This window comes from Canis lupus, chromosome 28 (genome assembly GCF_011100685.1).
Source record: "Canis lupus familiaris isolate Mischka breed German Shepherd chromosome 28, alternate assembly UU_Cfam_GSD_1.0, whole genome shotgun sequence".
Classification (NCBI taxonomy): Eukaryota; Metazoa; Chordata; class Mammalia; order Carnivora; family Canidae; genus Canis; species Canis lupus.
Window position 1 is genome coordinate 10,154,111 of NC_049249.1, and position 20,564 is coordinate 10,174,674.

Here is a 20,564-nt window from a genome sequence, read left to right on the forward strand (position 1 = left end):
GCCGGAAGTGCCTCGCGACGCGGGGCCGCAACCGCCGCCGGCGCCCCGCCCGGGAGGGCGTCCCGCGGCCGCCCGGGGCCCTGCTGCGGCCGCCCCGCGCGCCGCCGGCCCGGCCGCCCTGCCCGCTGGGGCCTTCGGGCCAGCCCACCCTGGGCCTCGGGAGCGGCGGCGGGGCGCGCCCGCGGCCTCGGCCTGGAGCCCCCGCGGGGGCCTGACCCGCGCTCTGCGGGCCGCGGCCCGGGGCCGCCAGCTCTGTGACCTTGGCCAAAACGTTTACGTTTTCCTGGCCTCGTTTTCCCCAGCTGTGGAGGCGGTGTGACCGGCGGCGTCGGGGCCTCAGGGATCAGAGCCGCTATCCCTCTGCAGGCTCTGGCCTATCGCCGGGACTGAGTCACGCGCTCCTCCCCGTCACGGGAGATGCCGGATCCCTACAGACGTGGATGAGCGGCGCGGAGTCACTTCACCACTTACCGGGCCCTGCTGCTCGGTCTCGCTGAAATTCTCATTCATGCATCTCTCTGTTCGCTTGCATTGTCGGCGTCCTGTGCGCAGACACAGACCCCCGCTGGAATCGGCGCCTGTCCTAAGCGGAGATCCTGCGCTGCCAGTATTTCCTGTGCCTCGAGCAGTGCCAGGCCCGCAGTAGGACCTTGAAAAAATGCTTGTCGTGTGACTACGGCACCACCATCTACACAGTCCTGCAAGCCAAAAAGCTGGAACTTCTGGTTGAACGGTCGGCTTCAACCGTCTGCAATCACAAGTGGTAGCATTTGGTCTCCTAGAAATGTCTCAAAATTTTATTTTTCCTCTCTTTCTTCTGCCAATAACAGCCAATCGCCGTCTCACTGCATACTGCAACAGTCTTGACAGGATCCCTGTCACCAATCTTCCCTCCCAACGGATGCCAGAGTGATCTTTCTAGAAGGAAACCTGATTATATCACTTTCTTGCTTAAAACACTCCCTAAGGGGTGGCTGGGGGGTTCAGTTGGGTAAGCATCCTACTGTTCATTTCAGCCGAGGTCATGATCTCAAGGTGGTAGGATCAAATCTGCGTCTAGCTCCTCACCGGGGTGAGAGTACAGCTGGAGATTCTCTCCCCCTCCCCCTGCTGGTGCTCGCTCTCTCTAAAATAAATAAATCTTTTTTTTTTTTAATTTTTATTTATTTATGATAGTCACAGAGAGAGAGAGGCAGAGACATAGGCAGAGGGAGAAGCAGGCTCCATGCACCGGGATTCAATCCTGGGTCTCCAGGATCGCGCCCTGGGCCAAAGGCAGGCGCTAAACCGCTGCGCCACCCAGGGATCCCCTAAAATAAATAAATCTTTAAAAAATATTTGTTTTTAATGCTCCTTGAATTTTGTTTAAATAAATCATGGAATCAGAGCTAAGATTTTCATCTGACAAGCACTATTCTGAGCCCTTTACATCTGACTCATTTAATGCTCACAAAAACCTTATGCAACAGGTCCTATCGGTATGTTCATTTTACAGGTATGATAACTGAAGCACAGAGAGGTTAAGTGGCTTGCTAAAAGAACAGTCCCAAGCAGTCTGGTTCCAGAAATCAATGTTTCTTACTACTGATGGACCTCCATCTGTACAACCATTTTTTTTTTTAAATCTATCCACAGCCAAGTTTTTTTTTTTTTAATTTTTTTTTATTTATGATAGTCACAGAGAGAGAGAGAGAGAGAGAGAGGCAGAGACACAGGCAGAGGGAGAAGCAGGCTCCATGCTCCGGGAGCCCGATGTGGGATTCGATCCCCGGTCTCCAGGATCGCGCCCTGGGCCAAAGGCAGGCACCAAACCACTGCGCCACCCAGGGATCCCAAACCATTGTACAACCATTTTTAAAAATGAAATAGACCTGCATATACTGGCATGCAATGATATTAAGAAACACTTTTTTAAAAAAGATATATTGATTTGAGAGTGAGAGTGCGCACGCACAAGCAGGAGGGCCAGAGGGAGAGAGAATCTGAAGCAGATTCTGTGCTAAGCATGGAGCTCAATGTGAGGCAGGATCTCAGGACCTTGACATCAGGACCTGATCCAAAACCAAGAGTCAGACACTGAACTGTCCACCGGCATCCCAAGAGATACTTTTAAATGAAAAAAAGTTGACAAAAATAGAATATAGTCCCATTTTATTTTTTAAAAGATTTTTATTTATTTTGAGAGCAAGTGAGCATGAGTGGGGGGAGGGGCAGAGGGAGAGAATCTGAAGCAAACTCTGTGCTGAGCATGGAGCCGGATGCAGGACTTGATCTCAAGACCCTGAGACATGACCTGAGCTGAAATCAAAAGTCAGATGCTTAACCGACTGGGCCACCAGGTGCCTGGAATATAATCCCATTTTAAATATCATTTTAGTCTGCCCATAGAAAACAATCTGAAAAATTATGATGCAAACCATTAACACCAAGTAAATTTCTTCTTTGTACGTGCCTGCAAATATTTGGATGTTTTTTACAATGACCATGTGCTACGTATGTAACCAGGGGGGAAAGTTTCTTGCTGAAGAACACAGCCCAATCAGACTCTGACTTTACCTCTCACCAATCTCTATGTCCTGGCTTCATCACTATATTTCCCAAATATACCATGTTTTTTTTATACTTGTGTGCCTTTGCCTAGAATGCAAGAAAGTGGATGACCATTAGATACTCTCCTTCCAGGCCTAATTGAATTATCACCTCTTCAGTGAAACCTTGCATGACCCCCTCAGGAAGTTGAGTATCCCTTCTTTGGGATTCCAAAAGCATTCAGTATGTTATGTCACAGTTACCACCCTTCACCTGCTCTTCTATACTACACTCTGACCTTTTATGATGGCAAGGACTATCATTTTTTCATCTTTGTATCTATCCCAGCTGCTGGAATAGCATCCATCACATCATAGACAAAAACTATTTGCTGAGTGAACAAAGGAAGACATTAATAAGTGGAAAGTCAAACTGTCAAACTGCATAGGATTTACACAATACTTTTTAGCCAGTCTAAGAGACATCACAAGACAGTACATGATTAATTGCTGAATGAATTGTATACCAGGAATTGCTATAGAAATCAGGAGGAGTCTTATACATCTTTGTATATCCCCTAGAGCACCTAGCAAAGTGACTTGCTCATAGAGAAAGCCCAGTAAATGCTCCATGAATGAATAATCACTGCTTTTGAATCAAGTGATGATGTGCAATTGAAGAACAAGCAGTGCAAGTGCTGAATTAAGATGGATGAGTAGTTTCTCGCTTAAATATCCATCACCAGCCTCCACATATTTGAAGCAGCAAGCATTTGCTAGGTGTTGTGGGGAGCACTGGGCTGGCAATTACTCAAAGGTGCGGAGGACACAAGAAAATTTTAAAGCATCCATTTGGGGAGCATAGACTCAAAACCGGGAAATTACACACAAGACAGAGAACAGGCAGGACAGTGTACAAAAAAAGAACTGCACAAAATGGGAACAACTGTGCAAATTCAAGAGGCAATAAGAGCAATGGGCATGTAGAAAAGAGGAACCCCTATTTTGGTGGAGTATTTGGAAAAGTTTAATGGTGGGAAGAGCATATAGGGTCATTAACTCAACAACTATTTATCAAGCTCTACCATGTGCCAGGAATTCCAACAGGTACTAGGAAATGATGATGCTAAATGGCGTTAGGTGATAAAAGTCTGGTAACAGTAGGTTTGGAAAGAAGGAATAGGGATGAAATAACTGGCTAGAGGAAAATGAGTGTGGCTTCAAATATTTTTGGAAACTGATAACTTTACACTAAAAAGTAGAACTCAGGAGGACCAAAATCAGGGCTGTTCTGCCAGATGAAGGAGTGAAAAACGTTGATATATGTCATTTCACCAGTTTCTTCATCTAGATTAATGACTTCATTCCCTGACATCAAAAGGGATGAGAGAAAACATTCTAGTGAAAGGAAACACCTCTCCCCTCCAATGGCTATACAGCCTTTTTTTATGGTAGTTCTAATAAGACTCAATTGGTTAAAGGGCTTATGACCAGTAAATGATCCAGAAACCCACAATTTCAATTTTTTTTATTCTTGACAAACATGATCTTCAAAAATCTTGGTCTGTAAGTAACAACGTATCTTTTGATTTCCAATCTCAGGTACTGTTGGAGAAGGTAACTGAGAGAACATGACCATCAGTTGAACTTCGAGCTGGACTCTGGCAATTGGAGGATCCTCACCCACTTCCCTGTCTTTGGAATATATACTCTGCTCACCATTTCCAAACTGGGAGCTGTTCCAAGAACATAGCCCTGAGTGAGTAAGGTGTTGTTGAGACCATCTGGATGGTATAACTGAACCCAGTTGAGGCCTCTATTCTATATGAACTTTTAAGACTCTGGTAGGCAGGTGAGATCTACTTGCCTTATGGTCAGCCAAGACGGGCCTGGTATCAAGGCTAGTTTCAGATCACATTTTCTTTGAAATTCTATTTCTTCTTTCTACTTTATTATGTTTGTCTTTCTAGTTATTTACCTCTGGGATTGGGCAGTCCTTCTATTGCCTTTTTTTTTTTTTTTTTTTTTTTTTAGATTTTATTTATTTACTCATGAGGACACACATACACACACAGAGAGAGAGAGAGAGAGAAGCAGAGACACAGGCAGGGGGAGAAGCAGGCTCCATGCAGGAAGCCCGATGTGGGACTCGATCCTGGGCCTCCAGGATCACACCCTGGACTGAAAGCAGTGCCAAACTGCTGAGCCACCCGGGCTGCCCCAGTCCTTCTATTGCTATTTATCACTTTGCACCTATCTTTTCTGTTCTAGCTGAAATATTCTAGACACAGAAAAACTTTATAATTGTTCTAAGTTCTTTCCTTAGGAAGCAGTCATTTAAAACAGTTGATTCTCAGACTGAAATAAGTCTGTTATTAATGCTTCCTCAGCTGGCCAGCCTCAAAACCACACACTATTCTTTGAAAGAAGAGCACATTTTATTACTTTATTTAAGATAAAACCATTTTATTTCCTGGTGCATGTGGGAGAGGTATCTAAAAATCCCCACTACTTAAGTGACAGAGGACAGGCTAGAACCTCCCTTTTTTTTAGTAACAAAGTAAGAAAAATGGAGGGGAGAATAGGAATTTAGCTTGACTTGTAAAACTACTCACTGGAGTAATTTACATACTATCACTTTGTCTAATTATGGCAAAGGATTAGGGATTATTCACATCATTAAATATGTCAAGTTAAATTATTTGATTGCAACACCAACCTCTTGCTCATAATCTCTCAGTCTTCATGCTTTGTTGCTTATATTGTTGGATTATCTGCTCACAAGTCTTAATATAAGATGAAGGTAGAATGCTGACTTAGGAATTAGAGGACAATGTACCTCATACAGTTAGAAGTAAAGGCAAGGGCCATGAATATGATTAAAAGCTACACTTCCTATTAAACCAGCTCACTGGGACACCTGGGTGACTCAGAGGTTGAGCATCTGCCTTTGGCTCCGGGCTTGATCCTGGAGTCCTGGGATCAAATCCCACATCGGGCTCCCTGCATGGAGCCTGCTTCTCCCTCTGCCTGTGTCTCTGCCTCTCTCTGTGTCTAATGAATAAATAAAATCTTTAAGAAAAAAAAAAAAAAAAAAAAGCTCGTAAAATCTTGGGGAAAGATGGTGGCAGCTGAATTGTCTCCCAAAGCATCATACAGAGAAATTTTTTGAGTTTCTTTGGATACCTACTTACAATTTAGTCTCTGATCTTCATTGTATTGAAATCCATGGTTTTGTTACATAATAATGTTCCTAAAAATGTGTACAGAAGTTGAGTATGTGGAAGTTGAATTTATGTTATAATGGGTTGTTCTGTTTCTAGAAAATGAGGAATTTCACTTCATCATTAGAGACATTCTTAGACAACATGGAGCAGTTTGGATGTGCAATGAACTGACCATTTCCACCCATGTCTCAAGTGTGTCACATTTATCAGACTCAAGTTTCTAAACAACACTTTTAATTTTATGTTTTCCACTTACTTTCACAGAAGAATAAAAATGTAATAAAATATTCCAATATTGCACAAACAGTGATGTGCACACAAAGATGCTAACATCATTAGCTGGCAGTAAGTTTTGCCATGTTATTCATCTAAATGCTTATTAATTAGAGAATGTACAAAAATCTAAACTTGACATCTAAGAGGGAGCTTAAAGATACTGAATATTTTTTAAAAAGGGTAGCTTTTATCAAAATCAAATGTGCTTAAGAGATCATGTATAAATAAGAGGAAGGACAATCATACCAACATTATAATTTCTTGTTCTCTATCCCACATTACCCTCTTTTTCCCAAATAAGTGACAAGGAGAGTAAAGGAACCACTGTAGAATGGCTACTGTGTGCCAAACATTGTGGTAGGGAATTTGAACAAACACTCTGTTAATGGCCACAGCCAATAGTGTATTTCAGTGTCAGAAAAAAGACCCATGACCCAGAAGCTATTCATTTCAGTAAGAGTCCTTGTTTGCTAGACCAATGAATGAAGTTGGAAAAAAACAAAACAAACAAACAAAAACAAAACAAAACAAAACAAAAAAAAAACAAAACAACCCTGAATCATTAGAAAAGGACACAATAAAACTATATTTAAATAGACCGTTAATAGTGTGCCTTACATATATCTGCATGGGATAGAGAATACATTTCATAAAAAATTACCAGATTTCTGATAGTTTTTAAAGGAATGTGTCTGATGCTAACTTTATATTTAAGTATCAAATTAAGGATCTGTGCTTTGAAGGCAGATTTCTGTGCCAGTGACTCAAAATTAATGATAGATTAGTGACATACAATAATTATGACACGTTAATGGTTCTCTCTGCACAGATATCCCAAGTCTAGCGGTAATAATAAGGAAATAGATAACTGTTTCTATTTTACATTCTTCCTTTTTTCTCTTTTGACCTCTTGGCAGAGAAGGAATCAAGGGTCCTTCTGTCTTCTTATGGCCAGAACTAGTAAGCCCTATAAAAAGGCTGCAGAACAATAAATGGGGTCACTGGTATCCCAAGCTTCTGGTTCCCAGCCATTTATAGATGTTCCTTGCCAACAATCCTGTTTTGAAAGCATACTGAAGTATAAATGCCCAAACTGAAAAAAATACTTGATAGTGCCATGCCTGGGAGATATAGAAGAAGGACATTTCTGGAAGGTTAATAATCTACATGTGGCATTTCTTGAGGGAGCAATTGACTATCTAGATATTTAAAGTGTGGTGACCTGGAATTAAGAGACCCAGATTCTAGACACATATCTTCTTCTAACCAATTGTATACTCTTGGTTTTTATGGAATCTCAGATTTGTCTTCCGTATAAAAGGAGTTAGGACTAATCCCTCTCTAAAGTCTTTTTCAGTTTATCCTATGTGAACAGCCCGGGCATTTAAACACCCTCCTGAACCTATAGAAAAGTTGAAGACCCATTTAAAAATCAGGATGTATCTCCTTACCTGAATACTGTAAGTCTTAAATCATAACCACTTCTAGAAGTTAGTCTGGACTAGCAAATAAGTAAGGCCTAATATAAGTGCATTTCAGTAAAATCACTTGTAAATTACATTTCTGATCAATCTTTTCAGGCTTCTGACATGCCAAATTAGAGGTGAGTATTCCAATTAAGTCAGTCTTTATCCTTTTGGCAAACAAGGATATGGATCAATATACTTGGTGATGGTGAATAAAGTCCTTAGTTTTCACTTCTTCATGCCTCAAAAATATCTTCTTCAAGGAAAGCCCAAACCAGCAGGGCCACAACAGCATCAGCCATGAAAGTAGATCTTAAGGTCAGCAGTCAGACTTTAAAACTCAGCATGAAGACATTATTAACAGGCTGAAACTGCAAGTCTCAAAGTCCTGATGTTCGGCAAGTTTCAGGAGGTGGAATCAGCGACCTCTGGGCGGAACAGGTGGAGGAGGATGGAAGGTCTCTCTGGCTGGAGGTCTGAAATAAAAGATAAAGCAACTATTTTTAAGTGAATCTAATTAACTAGTTCTTAGGCATCCAAGGTTTGTTGCGAACTTGGTAAACTAAGCAAAGAACATGCTCCTTAATTAATGAAACCATACAGACCCCTGAAAGGCACAGCTGCTGGCTGTGGATCACAACCTTAGCTGCACATTAGAATTACCCATGGACCTTTAAAAAATACCAATTCCCAGGCTCTCTCCTAAACCCATTCCCTCCTAACCTCTGGAAGATAGGGTCATGCATCACAACTTTTTAACAGTGTCCCTACCCAATGAGTTATATTACTATTTTACCCATGTCTTCTATTTTCTGATGTTTTGATACCTGGAGTCTCACTAATCCCGGAGGGACTGCCCCTCCCAAGGCAAACTGATTCCTACAGATAGCAACTTGCTGAAGAGCACACCTTTCATATGCAAACTAACCAGTCCCAGCCTATACCCCAACTACTTCCTTTATGGGTTCTTACATTTGGGCCGCTATCCATCTGCCCTAATCACTCCAGGGCCAGGTGCTAGACAACTAGGGATCTTTGCCCCGGAGTCCACTGAAATTATTCAAACTAGCCAATCCTAAATCTGCTTACCCTACCTTACTTGTACTCCTGCAGAAATCACAATAAAAGCTCTTATCCATGTTCCTCTAGTCTGCTGCTTTTCTCTTGAGTAACCCAGTGCTTCCCCAGTGGGACCCCATGGCATAACATGCCCCTTCCTCTTGGGATCTATGAATACAACAAACTATCATCTCAAAAGCAGTTGTCTCTTCATCTGCTGACCTTACCATACCTAAATAATAATAAAGCCTATATTTTAAAACACCAGTGATTCAAATATGCAGCCAGGCAGAAGACATACTATAGTAGGGGGTCTTTTGAGAAAAGAATTAACATTTTTTTTAAAGATTTTATTTACTCATGAGAGACACACAGAGAGAGGCAGAGACACAGGGAATGGGAGAAGCAGGCTCCCTGTGGGGAGCCTGATGTGGGACTGGATCCCAGGACTGGGATCACCACCTGAGCCAAAGGCAGACACTCAACCACTGAGCCAGCCAGTTGCTCCAAGAATTTAGAATTTCTAAACTCTGCTTCTCACAATGATTTCCTCTTTTGGTCACTAAGTGTGCTATCCCAACTCCAGATTTGCTTTCCTAGAAGCCCCCCTCCATTTTATTGGTTTTTAAACAGTCCTAAATGCGATTCTAGACAGACCTGGGTGAGTCTATTTACAGAGAAGTTCAACAATTGTGGATGGTATTTCCACATGTGTGCTGTAAAACCAATATTTGATTCTCTTGGAAGCAAGTCAATAAGTCAAGAAAGAGAGCTTTGTCAGGTGTTGAAATTGAACTGTGCTATCCTGGACTTGCATAGTTGAGGATTGAATGAATCAATGATTAAATATTTACTAAATGTCTCTTGAATGCAAGTTTTACGTAGGTCAAGGAAATGACAAAAGAGTTGAAGAAAGGGGCTGTCTCAGGAATAAGGCAGAGAAGCAGGAGTAGAAAGAAACAGCCACAATCATGCTCAGGAGGCCCTACTGTGGCTTCCAGAGTCAGACAGTTTTGTGTCGTTGCCTCTTTATCCGGAAAAAACTAATTGACAGTCTCTTTCCACCTCTCCAACCCACCCTATGAACTATGGCTTATAGGAGAAGGCTGAAAGGACAGTTAGATAATACTACTTGTTACATGAATAAGCTTAGGCTTCTTGGCTTCCTGGATTGCTTGCTCACTCTGTTCCTTCCTTCTTACCTTCCTCCTTTCCCACCCTCCCTCACCCTCAAAATGTGTCTACTCCTGGGCATGGGATACAGCAGCAAGTATGATGAACATGGATCCGTCCTCATGGTGCTAAGAAATTAATGGATAAAACAGACAATAGGAACAATCAGAAAACTGCACTGTTTTGATAAAGTTCAGAACCTATGGGAAGACATAGCAAAGGCAATCATGCACTCATCCAAAGGCCAAGTTCAACTTCTCTGAATATGTTTCTCACCTGCCAAACAGAAGTACCCACAGATACCTACATCTGCGTGTTGTGTGAGGCTTAGAGATGACAGTTGGAAACCAGACACTCCAGAAGTAAAGCTAATAATTTTCTTATTATGAATAAAGATCTGTTCTTAGATTTCTTTCCCATGTGTGCTCCATGAGCCTTATGATTTATCCTCCACCATAAAGACAGTCATGATTTCCCCTGGCCCCTCTTCCTCTCTCTGCTGCCCCATGCTGCAGCTGGGGTGGGCCTACAAGCAAACCATTTCTGTATTTTATTCTGATGAACAATCCCAACCTAGGACTGGAAGTCCTATCTCAAGGAAATGGATTTGTGATCATAGACCTATCGGAATCATGGACGTACAGAGTGTAAAAACAGAATCAAAGGGTGGTCAGTGGGGGACACCCTCTCCAGGACACTGGGAAGCTGCAGCTGGAAACTCAAGTGCCCAGAGATGCCTGAGAGCTGGCTGCTTTCTCCTCCTTGTCGAAGGGGAAGCTCTTGCTGCCAATGAGTTTGGTTCAAGAGCCCAGCAATTTCAATGTTGGTTAACGTTCTTTTAAAGCAGGACTGTTACTTAGCTGGTATGCTTTTTTATGATCATAACATTGTTGACAATATTTTTCAACTTCCCTATTAATAAATAGCTTCAGTCCCAAGTACCCTTACTCACTGACCATTCCAGCCCCTCCTAGAGACTCCACAGACCTCTTATAAGTCTGCATCTAACATGTTAACTTTGGGTGCTGCAGGAGGCCTCCAGAAGTATGTTCTGATTACACAGGACCTTGGCTATGTATGCCTTAAAGAGGAATACACAGGTTGTTAGTGACTGACTAACGAATGGCAAAATATTTAAAAAACAAAACAGTGATGGCTCAGTAAGATTTTGGGCTTTGTTTTGGGGATTTGGGAGGGGTTTTGTTTATTTGGTCAAGTGGCAGGACTTCACCCAAGAAGAGCGTGATAGTCCTAGACACCTCCCCACTCTCTAAGGACTAATGCCCTACAAGGGAAATGCCATGCAAAGATGCATGCATCTGGGCAGCCCCGGTGGCGCAGCGGTTTAGCACCACCTGCGGCCCGGGATGTGATCTTGGAGACCTGGGATTGAGTCCCACAACAGGCTTCCTGCATGGAGCCTGCTTCTCCCTCTGCCTGTGTCTCTGCCTCTCTCTCTCTCTCTCTCTCTCTGAATAAATAAATAAATAAATCTTTAAAAAAAAATCCTTGCATTAAAAAAAAAAAAAGATGCATGCATCTGCTCCTGTTCTTGTCACCATCCACCTTCCCTGACTTTGAAAAACATTGGGAACTTAAAGGTGGGAGTGTGAAGCCTCTCTCCACCCATCTATAACCCACCTGCTTTGTGGGAGATGACCTGATGGCTAACTTTTAAAGATATGGGTAGTCTAACACAAACAGTACCAATCTCTCCATCCATCCATTAATTCACTTACATGATAAATACTAAGTTCCTACTATGTTCTAGTTACTGTGCTAACTACTGGGACTGCAGATAGTAGAAAAACTGTTTTAATCAAAAGCAGTTTCTTTCAAGGCTCACCAGACACTTGAGGAAACAAATATGTAAACAAGGGCCATGATGTGAATGAAGTATAATAGAGGTATGTGGGGAACCATAAGAAGGCTCATTCTGCATAGGAACATCAGGGGAGGCTTCATAGAGGAGGTGATGACTAGACTGAATCCAAAAGGATGTGCAGGAATTTTCTAAGCAGAAGGAAGGAGGGAGACAGAATTCCAGGCAAAGGCACAGATTGGGCAAGACACAGTTCCAAATGGCACAGCTCACTGGGAATGCAGGGGTGGGGGGTGGAACACCAGCGAATATAGGAGAAGGTGGGACTTGAGGCTAGACAGGGCCAGAGCATGCTAAAAAATACGGCATCAAATGTGCAGGCTTTTATGCCAGGAAGTGACATCATCAGCAATTTCTGATCTAGAAAGTGCACTCTGGCAGCAACATGGAGGAGGGAGGTAAGTGTGGGTCTACAAGCATGCACGTGGGCACTGGCAGATGGAGAGGGGGTGGATCCGAGAGCTGAAAGGGTAGCAGACTGGACAGAGTTTGGAGACACACTCTGTGGGAGCTCCCAGGGAGGCAGGGTTGGAGGAGAACGTCTGGTTTTGGTGCTTGGGGAAGTCAAAGAACTGTGCCATTATCCCAGGCTGGGAACTCACCAGAAGAAGACAGTTTGGGACAGAGAATGGCAGGTGGGATGAATTCAGGTTTGCACAGGCTGTGTTGGAGATACCTGTAGGGCATCTAGGTCGAGGTCACCAGTAGAGAGGAGCAAACAGAGGGCTGAGATAGAGGTGGAGGCTCGGAGTCCTCGCTGGCAGCTCAAGTTCTGGGGACAGCACACGGGATGAGCAGGTGGAATGGACCAGGACTGGGAGGAAGGGGTGATAAGCACTGCACCTCCAGTGCTGTTTGAGAGCAGGGGTGCTCAGGTGACATGGGCAAAGAACAGTTATGGATTCCCAGATCTGGAAGTAAAGAGGAGACCCCCAAGGTCAGCCTCCCCTCTGAAGAGGGGAGGTCAGTCTGTCAGTGGGTCAAGCATGGAAGCCATTTGATGACTTTATTATTTTGTTCAAACAGCTCCTCACTTTATTATGCGAATGTATAGATACTTACAAAACAATCGCATATTTGCAAATCTTTCTTCACACCAAAAAGGAACCCAAATGCTAAGCTCTATCAATTACAGGTTTCTTTGCAAACACCATTTCTTTAGTAAAAAGCATTTTTCCTTTTTGCTCCCATTTTTATCACAACATACTTCCAGACTCCCCCAAAAATTCATCAGCCATCTCTGTTTACACATTTAAATGCATCCCGCTTTCTATCCTTTAATTTCTGGAACTTGTTTCCCTGGTTGTTCTCTTTTTCTCTCCCATTAACAAAGTCCCACAGAGTCTTGAAGTTATAGTTTCAATCTTGACAACTCTTTTCATCTTGGTGCAATTAGTTAACTGCCTCCAAACTCTTCAATCTTCAGGAATGGAAGTTCTTAGGTCTTGGATCTCCTCCTATTGATACCTTGATCCTCTCGGACAGGTGTCACAAAATGACTGAAACCCTGGAGCCTCCGATCAGGCACACCCAGATTTGCCACACAGAGCAAGTCTCAATCCAATCCAAGCCCCAGTGTCTACATCTGCAAAATGGGGTAATCCTAACATATATCTCTGAGAGCTGTGGAAGGAATTAAGTGAGATCATACATTTGGTGTGTTGAACATAATACCTAGTACATAGTACACACCCAATAAAGATTAGCATTTATTACTATAATGATTCTCCATAAATACCCCTCCCCCAACTATATAATAATTTTCAAGCAACAGCACATTATGCCAATTCAGGGGAATGGGCCAGATTATCGCTACAGTGGGTCCTCCCAGGATTAACATTCTGCTATCTGACCTGGTCTACACCAGGGAAACATGCTGGTAAGTGGGACACCACTGGCTATTGCAGAGGATCTGTGTAACAAGTGTCAGTACCTTAACTGTTACTGGGAGCACATGCAAGAGTGGTGAACAACAAAGGGAGAAATGGACAGATGCCTAGGACAGAATCAGCTTCTCTTGCCAGAAAACCAGAAAAGCCTCCTTGTTGCACTTTCTTGACAAATAGCACTGATGAGATTCACTTAAGTTTCAACATAAAAAAAAAGAAAGAAAAAAAAAAGCTTCTACCTTTTAATCATTTTTCTCCCACATTATCTTTTAGATATCAAAGAAATAAATGCCTGGGACAAACCCAGGCTTTCATTCCCAAGGCCCCTTTCTGCATGGGCAGACATACAAGCTAGCTTTGACCACATTTCCTGTTACTCCACGAGGCCCTGAACAGGTTCCTACCAGAGGCCCGAGTACCATTATAAACAAAGACAGACGTCAGGGCCCAGTAAACACTCCAAACTCATCTGTCTAATGCCCATCTCCAAATCTCCATATGCTCATTCTTCTGGATAAGAAAACTCACTCATTCTGTTGAGTTTTTACTCTGGACCAAAAGTTGTAAAACTCTTTTGGCCAAGAGTTGTAAATCACTGAGGATGTTCTACTATTATCCCCATTTTACAAACAAAGAAATTGAGTTACATGGAAGGGAAGTAATTCATCCAAGTTCACAAGTGACTTCTAGACACTGTCCCCACATAGTGTGGCACTAGAGCCATGCTCCCCACCATGCCGAGCTGCCCCCCACCGTTATTTTCATCCCCAATTCCTTCTTATCTCTTGGTCCCCAAAAGGCACTGTCCCCCACAATACGGCCAAGGCAATTAGTTATTAGGGAGCCGAATTTCAAGTAAACATACAAATTACTGGAAAAGCTGATGTTTACCAATGCACTTTATTGATGAAATAACTGCACTTGCTATTTAAAGTATCTGCACTTGGACAGCCCGGGTGGCTCAGTGGTTTAGCACCGCCTTCAGCCCAGGGTGTGATCCTGGAGACCCGGGATCAAGTTCCGCGTCAGGCTCCCTGCATGGAGCCTGCTTCTCCCTCTGCCTGTGTCTGCCTCCCTCTCTCTGTGTCTCTCATGAATAAATAAATTAAAAATCTTAAAAAAATAAAAAAATAAAGTATCTGCACTTGAAAAAAACATCTGATTAATGAAGAGTCCACACTGAAATGCATCAAAAGTAGGAATTACAGTTAGATCTGCACTCATTCTTAGATCTTTTAGATACCCCCAAATCCTACTCTTCCCCAATGGAATTCAGAGAGTGAGGAAAACATTTATCATCAGCATCAATGTTACCTTTGTGAGGCAGCTCTTGGAGGTACCCTGGGGGGCCTCTCAAGGGGAACAGTGGGTGTTCCTTCCACTTGTGGGGGTCCTGGGCTACGACTTCTGGTAACCTCAGGGACTTCATTATCCTATAGCAAAAAAAAAAAAAAAAAAAGATGAGAAAGAAAAGGGAACGTGTTAAGTAATGAGCGTAATCAGACACCCTTATCCCAAAAGCCTCTCAGTCCTCCTCAGGCTTGGCTAAAGGTTATTCAAAAATTGAGAATGAGCCCAGCAACACCAGGGCAGTTTTCTACTGAGCCTACCATCACTGAGGAGACAATGGTGCCCAAATTATCCTTAATGGTCCTTGTTACTCAGAGTGGCCCTCTGTGGGCCATCAGATTAGCATCACCAGAGAGCTTGGGAGAAATGCTGGATCTCAAGCTCCTCCTCAGGCCTACTGGATCAGAATCTGCATAGTAACAAGATCCTAGGTAATTCTTAAGCATATTAAGGTTTGAGAAGCTTGCTCCATGTAACCAGATAGAGTTGGAGAAATTTTATTTTTAAACCAAAGTCCCTTTTTGGGACAGCATAACCATGAGTGGTTCTCAGTCATGGAGTAATTAATATAAGCTGTTCCCTGGAGGAGTGGCCCACCCCAAGGACCCTATAGAGTCTCCTCCTGGTTTGGCAGGGACCTAAGTGACTCCTCCTGCTTGCCCCAGCCAGTGATCACAGGATCAAAAAAAAAACACCCTGACCCAAACTGTGCTCAGTCTTAAGGCAGCAGCTCACCCTCTCCTCAGAGGCCTTATGGCTCTCAGGGGACTATTTGCCAATATATATGTGGAGGCACAGAAAAGGCCAGTGTGCAGTGAAAGAAAGCAGATATGCACAGGGAAGAAAAGACAAAAGAGCTCATGGCCCTGGGAATACATGGAGCAGTGGCCTTGGCTCTGGCATTTCTCACTGCTCCTGATCGAGGGCTCCAAACGTGATCTCAATCCTCTAGATTCCCTGAGAGTCATCCAGCTCCTTCTAACAGATGCTCTCTTTGGCTTAACCAGTCAGGGGATTAACCTCTCCCTCCTTGCCTCCCTTCCCTCATTTCCTTCCTTCCTTCCTCCCTTCCTTTTTATTGAGGTAAAACTCACATACATAATTCACCATTTTAAAGTGAAAAATTCAGTGGCACTTAGAGGACATTTGCAATATTGTGTAACCACCACCTCTATCTAGTCCCAAAACATTTTCATCATTCCAAAAGGAAACAGTGTTCTCCTCATTTTCCCCCTCCTCCCAGTCTCTGGTAACCACCAAATCTGTATTCTGTCTCTTATTTTTTTTTTGAAGATTTTATTTATTGATTCATGAGAAACACCAAGAGAGAGACAGAGGCAGAAGGAGAGGCAGAAGCAGGCTCCCTGTGGGGATTTGATGCAGAACTTGATCCCAGGACCCCAGGATCACGCCCTGAGTCAAAGGCAGATGCTCAACCACTGAGCCCCCCAGGTGCCCCTGTCTCTCTGATTCTATCTCTTCTGGATATTTCACATAAATGGAATCCTAAAATATGTGACCTCTCATGTCTGGCTTCTTTCCCTGGATTTCTATTTCTTGCAGTGGAATAACCACTAGGACAAGAAAAAATGGGGTTGGAGTCCCCACCTCTCACCTCATTGTCCCCCTCCATCCCGCTGCTCACACTGAGGAGGCTCCGGGTGCTGGATCGGTTACTTGTACTGCCTAAAGGGTACAAACAAAATTAGCTGGACTGTGGATTCTTTCAGGCTAAAATAAAATGCAGAACTCTATCCCTTACTTATTACTACTGATAGGAACAATATATAAGCTGTGAATATGGGATCTTCAAAATGCTGCCATCTTATTAGTTTTACTTTTTTTCAGCATAAAATGAAACGGTTCACCTTTTTATTACAATTTTTTTTTTGCTTTATAGCTATTATTTACTGAGGGCTTATCACACATTACATGCTTTAATAACATGACTGCACTTAATCCGTGAGAAAATCCTATCTGATATTAGTGCTCTGGTTTGACAGACAAGGAAGCAGAGATGCTCAATTTCTTGCTTGTTCAGTGGTATTTCTAAAATCTGCAAACATCTTGTTGAAATTTTTTACTTATTTAGAAATGATAGCAAGCATGTAATCACACACATATATATACACCTTCCAATAAGAAGCCAGTTTGATACAAAATACAAAGCACAAACTCCAAACTCCAAAGCATAATTTACGCTCCCGGTAGGAACCGTGATTGGATGAGTTTAGGTGCTCCAGTCTTTTGAACTGAGAATCTATCACTTTCCTATCTTGTTAGAACAGCCCTATCCAATAGAACTTTCTAGAAATGTCCTATAGTATACCAATATGGTAGCTAGAGCATACCGAGAACTGAGGAACTAAATTTAAATTTTATTTAGTTTAACATATGGCTAGTGGCTACCATATGGGACAACACAGATTTAGAACAAGCTGAAATAGGTGATGATCCAGGAGCCAAAAAAAAAAAAAAAAAAGTCCATCAACTAAAACAAAATAAATTGACTTTAATTTACCACTATTGCCACTAGTAATACTGCCAGATCTTAGGTTTACTGAATTGTCACTTAACACAGCTCATCATATTAGTTTATAAGTAAATATTCTTAGTTTCAATTTCATTATGGTATCAACTTTGGCCTAATTAATTTAGATGTGAGCTTAAATCGAGCAGGTTAAGATTACAATTTTGGATTATTTTGGGGGAGTAGATTTTTAAATTTAAAAGAATATGTCAAAATACTTATGTAAGCCAGGGGATTCAGAGTTTGCTTATTAAGGAGCATGTGATCCTTTTCCTTTCCATTCAGTTATCCATACATAACAACTTCCACTTGGCCAGAATGTCCCCATCCCACCCTTATCTACAAGGCTAAAACCTCAGGTGCCAATGCTCAGGAATTTCCAGAATCCCCTAGTGGAAGTAACTCCTCCAGCCCATGGATCCCAGGCCTACGAAGTCAAGCCTCCTGTCATTTACCATTCTTCATCCCACTCCCTCCTAATGAACCAGCCTCCTTCCAAAGGTTATCTGCTGGGAGAGACCAAAGAGCTGCCCAGGCACTGGCCCCAGAACCTTGGAAATGCATACTCATTGGCTCCCATTGTGACTTCCCTGGGTGTTCCTAAATCTTTAGCCCCCCAGTGTTTGTCTTTGAACCTTGGTTCCCTGGTTCATCTGCCCTGGCCCTCTCTCCTCTCCAGGACTTATTACCCACATCCCCACTAGACTGCATGGCTGGTAGGAGGCTCTGACCCCCATCATCACTTTTGCCAGTGGGGAGGAGGGCAGTGCCTACCTCTTCCAGGCCTCTGTCACCAGGAAGAAAGATCAAGCATCTAATTCATGCTAGTTTTGTATTTTCTCTACTCCATTACAAGTCTCCCAAAGATGGGCTCCATTTCTTTTTCGTCTTTATGTCTCTAGTGTATAGTCTCACTCATAATGCACAGAGCAGTCCTCAAATATTTGGTGGATAAATGAATAAGGGAAAGAAGTGACCAAATATAATATGACCCTCAAGAAACATGGACTCGACAGTCTACAAAAAGGTTAAAAGTCTTTCTGAAATGAAATTTGTGTTCTGTTAAATATAACATTAATATTCTTAACTAAAATTTAAGTATAACCAGATTTAACCTGCAACTGTTTTTCTGTGGTTCCCAAGAGATGACAGCTGCACCATAATAAAAATAGTGTTGTTTTCAGAGTGATCCTGGTGGGTAAAGGACAGTTGGTAGATCAGAGCTAGGCCATCTTCACTCTATCTCCCAGCCCTGAGGACTTATATATATTTGGAAGGCAGTATGTGCCAATGGTTACATGCACAGAAAGATCTGGATGTGAAACCCAGACTTTCGGCCTACTTGCCCAGCAACCAGGGACTAACCTCCCTAAATGTCCATTTCATGGTCTAGAACTCCCAGTATTGTTGCACAGAATGGATTAGGTCACATGGACACATGCTTGGCACAGGGCCTCCAAGAGGAAGCATCTGATTGATGGCAGCAGCTACCATCACTTCATCAATCTCAAGATCCATTAGTAACCCCCAGACCTTCACCTTCCAGTACCCATGCCTCTGAATAGCCCCTTCCTTCTTTCCTTCCAGGTTTAGCCACGTGGCTTGCTCTGATTAATACGACATTAGTGAGTATGATGCAAGACAAAGCATGATAGGCACTTGCACATTGGGGCCTATCCTCCTGGAATTTCCCTTTCTGGATTTTGTTAGCATATAAGAAGTTCAGGCTACTGATTTAGAGGCCACATACAGAGAGGCCCCCAAAAATGAGAGACCATCTAGAATGTTCCCACCCATGATGAGCTTACAGCTGAGGACAATGCACAGGAATGACCCCCAACTAACCCATGTGGAGGGCAGATGAAGCATCTCCACTGAGTCTTGCCCAAGTTTAGAATCCGGTATAAACAAATGGTTGTTTCAAGCCACTGTGTTTGGGGTGGTTTGTTATACAGCAATAGATAAGTAAAACTGTAGAGATGGGACTGGATTCAGGCAACAGCCACAGAGTAAAAACCATTGGTCTGTCATTTAATACCCTTCTCTAGACAGATGACCCAGCCACTCCTAAACAATAAACCACCGTATAAAGTAAGAAGCACAGTTTATGTTTTCTGTTCTGTTTTCACCTCCAAGTAAAACATACACATAAAATCATTTAAATTAACCTGAGCCTGAAACAAGTACTTTACATCTGTCTTGTTAAATTTCCCCTCCTCCCCACCCCAGAATGCCCTGCCCTCACCCTGAGAGGATCTATACCGCTTTCCTCCTCAACCACGCATCTGAGAGACGGGCCACCTGCCTCATGCTTTGTCAGCCACCTGGGATCACTGGGAAAATCTCTCCCATTTTTGAACTTGTCAGAATTCTCTAAATTGCTTCAAGGGTTTCGGCTACACATTACCACCCTCGTTACATTAGAAGTTTTCTCCTCTGCCCCATCTAGGCTTCCCTGTGGCCATAATGGGCTTTGGGTCTGTTTCAACAGATAGTAGTAGTAGGAATGTTAACCTGAGAGAAGATCTGGGTCAGCTTCCACCTTTGCTTCATTAGCTGTGTGACCTTGCACACAACTCTTTCCTTCTTTGGATTATAAATAACCCATCTATAAAGTTAGAAGGGAGACTAATGCAGGGGTTCTTGATCTAAGCCCACAGATGGGTAATACTGTGTGTATATGTATGGACACATATCCATGCAATTTTCTGGGAAGCATATCCAGAGTATAGATCAGATTCTCAAAAGGGGTTTGTGATGCAGAAAAGATTAAGAACCCCCAGGGTTCAATGACCTTCCTGTCCAAATATCCTTTTGGGGGTTCTGTGCCTGACATTTAATGAGCTACGAGTCCTCAAATTCAGTCCTGAGTCTCTTACTCTTCCATTGTTCTCCTAGCTGTTTTGATAACACAAAGCTGTTTCAAAAAAGCGAAACCCAATCTATGCTGTTGGTGAGGCCCGTGTGTCTGAAGTCAGCTGACACCAACCTGGATACAGAAACAAAGCCCCTGCCTCCCGTGTGGCCATCAGCAGGTGTTGTCTGTTGCAGACTCTATCAAGCTTTCAAGCCAAAATGTCTTCCACATTTCCTAATTGGATCCTCAACTCATCCATAAAGTTGAAATTCTCAAATGTGAGTCCCTTGTTTTCTAATGTTTCTGACTTTGTGCCCTTTCCTTCCC

At 42.9% G+C, this 20,564-nt stretch overlaps 1 protein-coding gene and 1 long non-coding RNA gene across 5 annotated transcripts in view; one reads left to right on the forward strand and one right to left on the reverse strand.

Annotated features, from left to right (window-relative positions):
* The first annotated feature begins 200 nt into the window (after nt 1-200).
* Nucleotides 201-20,519, forward strand: LOC111092999. 2 transcript variants are annotated; one of them, XR_005380468.1, is made up of 3 exons: nt 201-991; nt 4,131-4,287; nt 20,279-20,519. It is a non-coding gene; the product is annotated as an uncharacterized LOC111092999 (long non-coding RNA). The 2 variants fall into 2 exon arrangements; XR_005380467.1 differs by lacking the exon at nt 20,279-20,519 and adding an exon at nt 5,852-8,637.
* Nucleotides 5,973-20,564, reverse strand: part of PIK3AP1 (phosphoinositide-3-kinase adaptor protein 1) — a 118,957-nt gene continuing 104,365 nt past the window's right edge. For 2 of the 3 annotated variants that reach the window (XM_038578386.1, XM_038578388.1), the window contains 3 exons: nt 16,466-16,536; nt 14,815-14,933; nt 12,783-13,234 (listed from right to left, as the gene is read on the reverse strand). In XM_038578386.1, the coding sequence (XP_038434314.1) occupies nt 13,132-13,234; nt 14,815-14,933; nt 16,466-16,536 (293 nt within the window). In that variant the 3' untranslated portion in view covers nt 12,783-13,131. Of the gene's footprint in view, nt 7,974-12,782; nt 13,235-14,814; nt 14,934-16,465; nt 16,537-20,564 lie in introns of those variants that run through there. The other variant, XM_038578387.1, reaches the window with a different exon arrangement.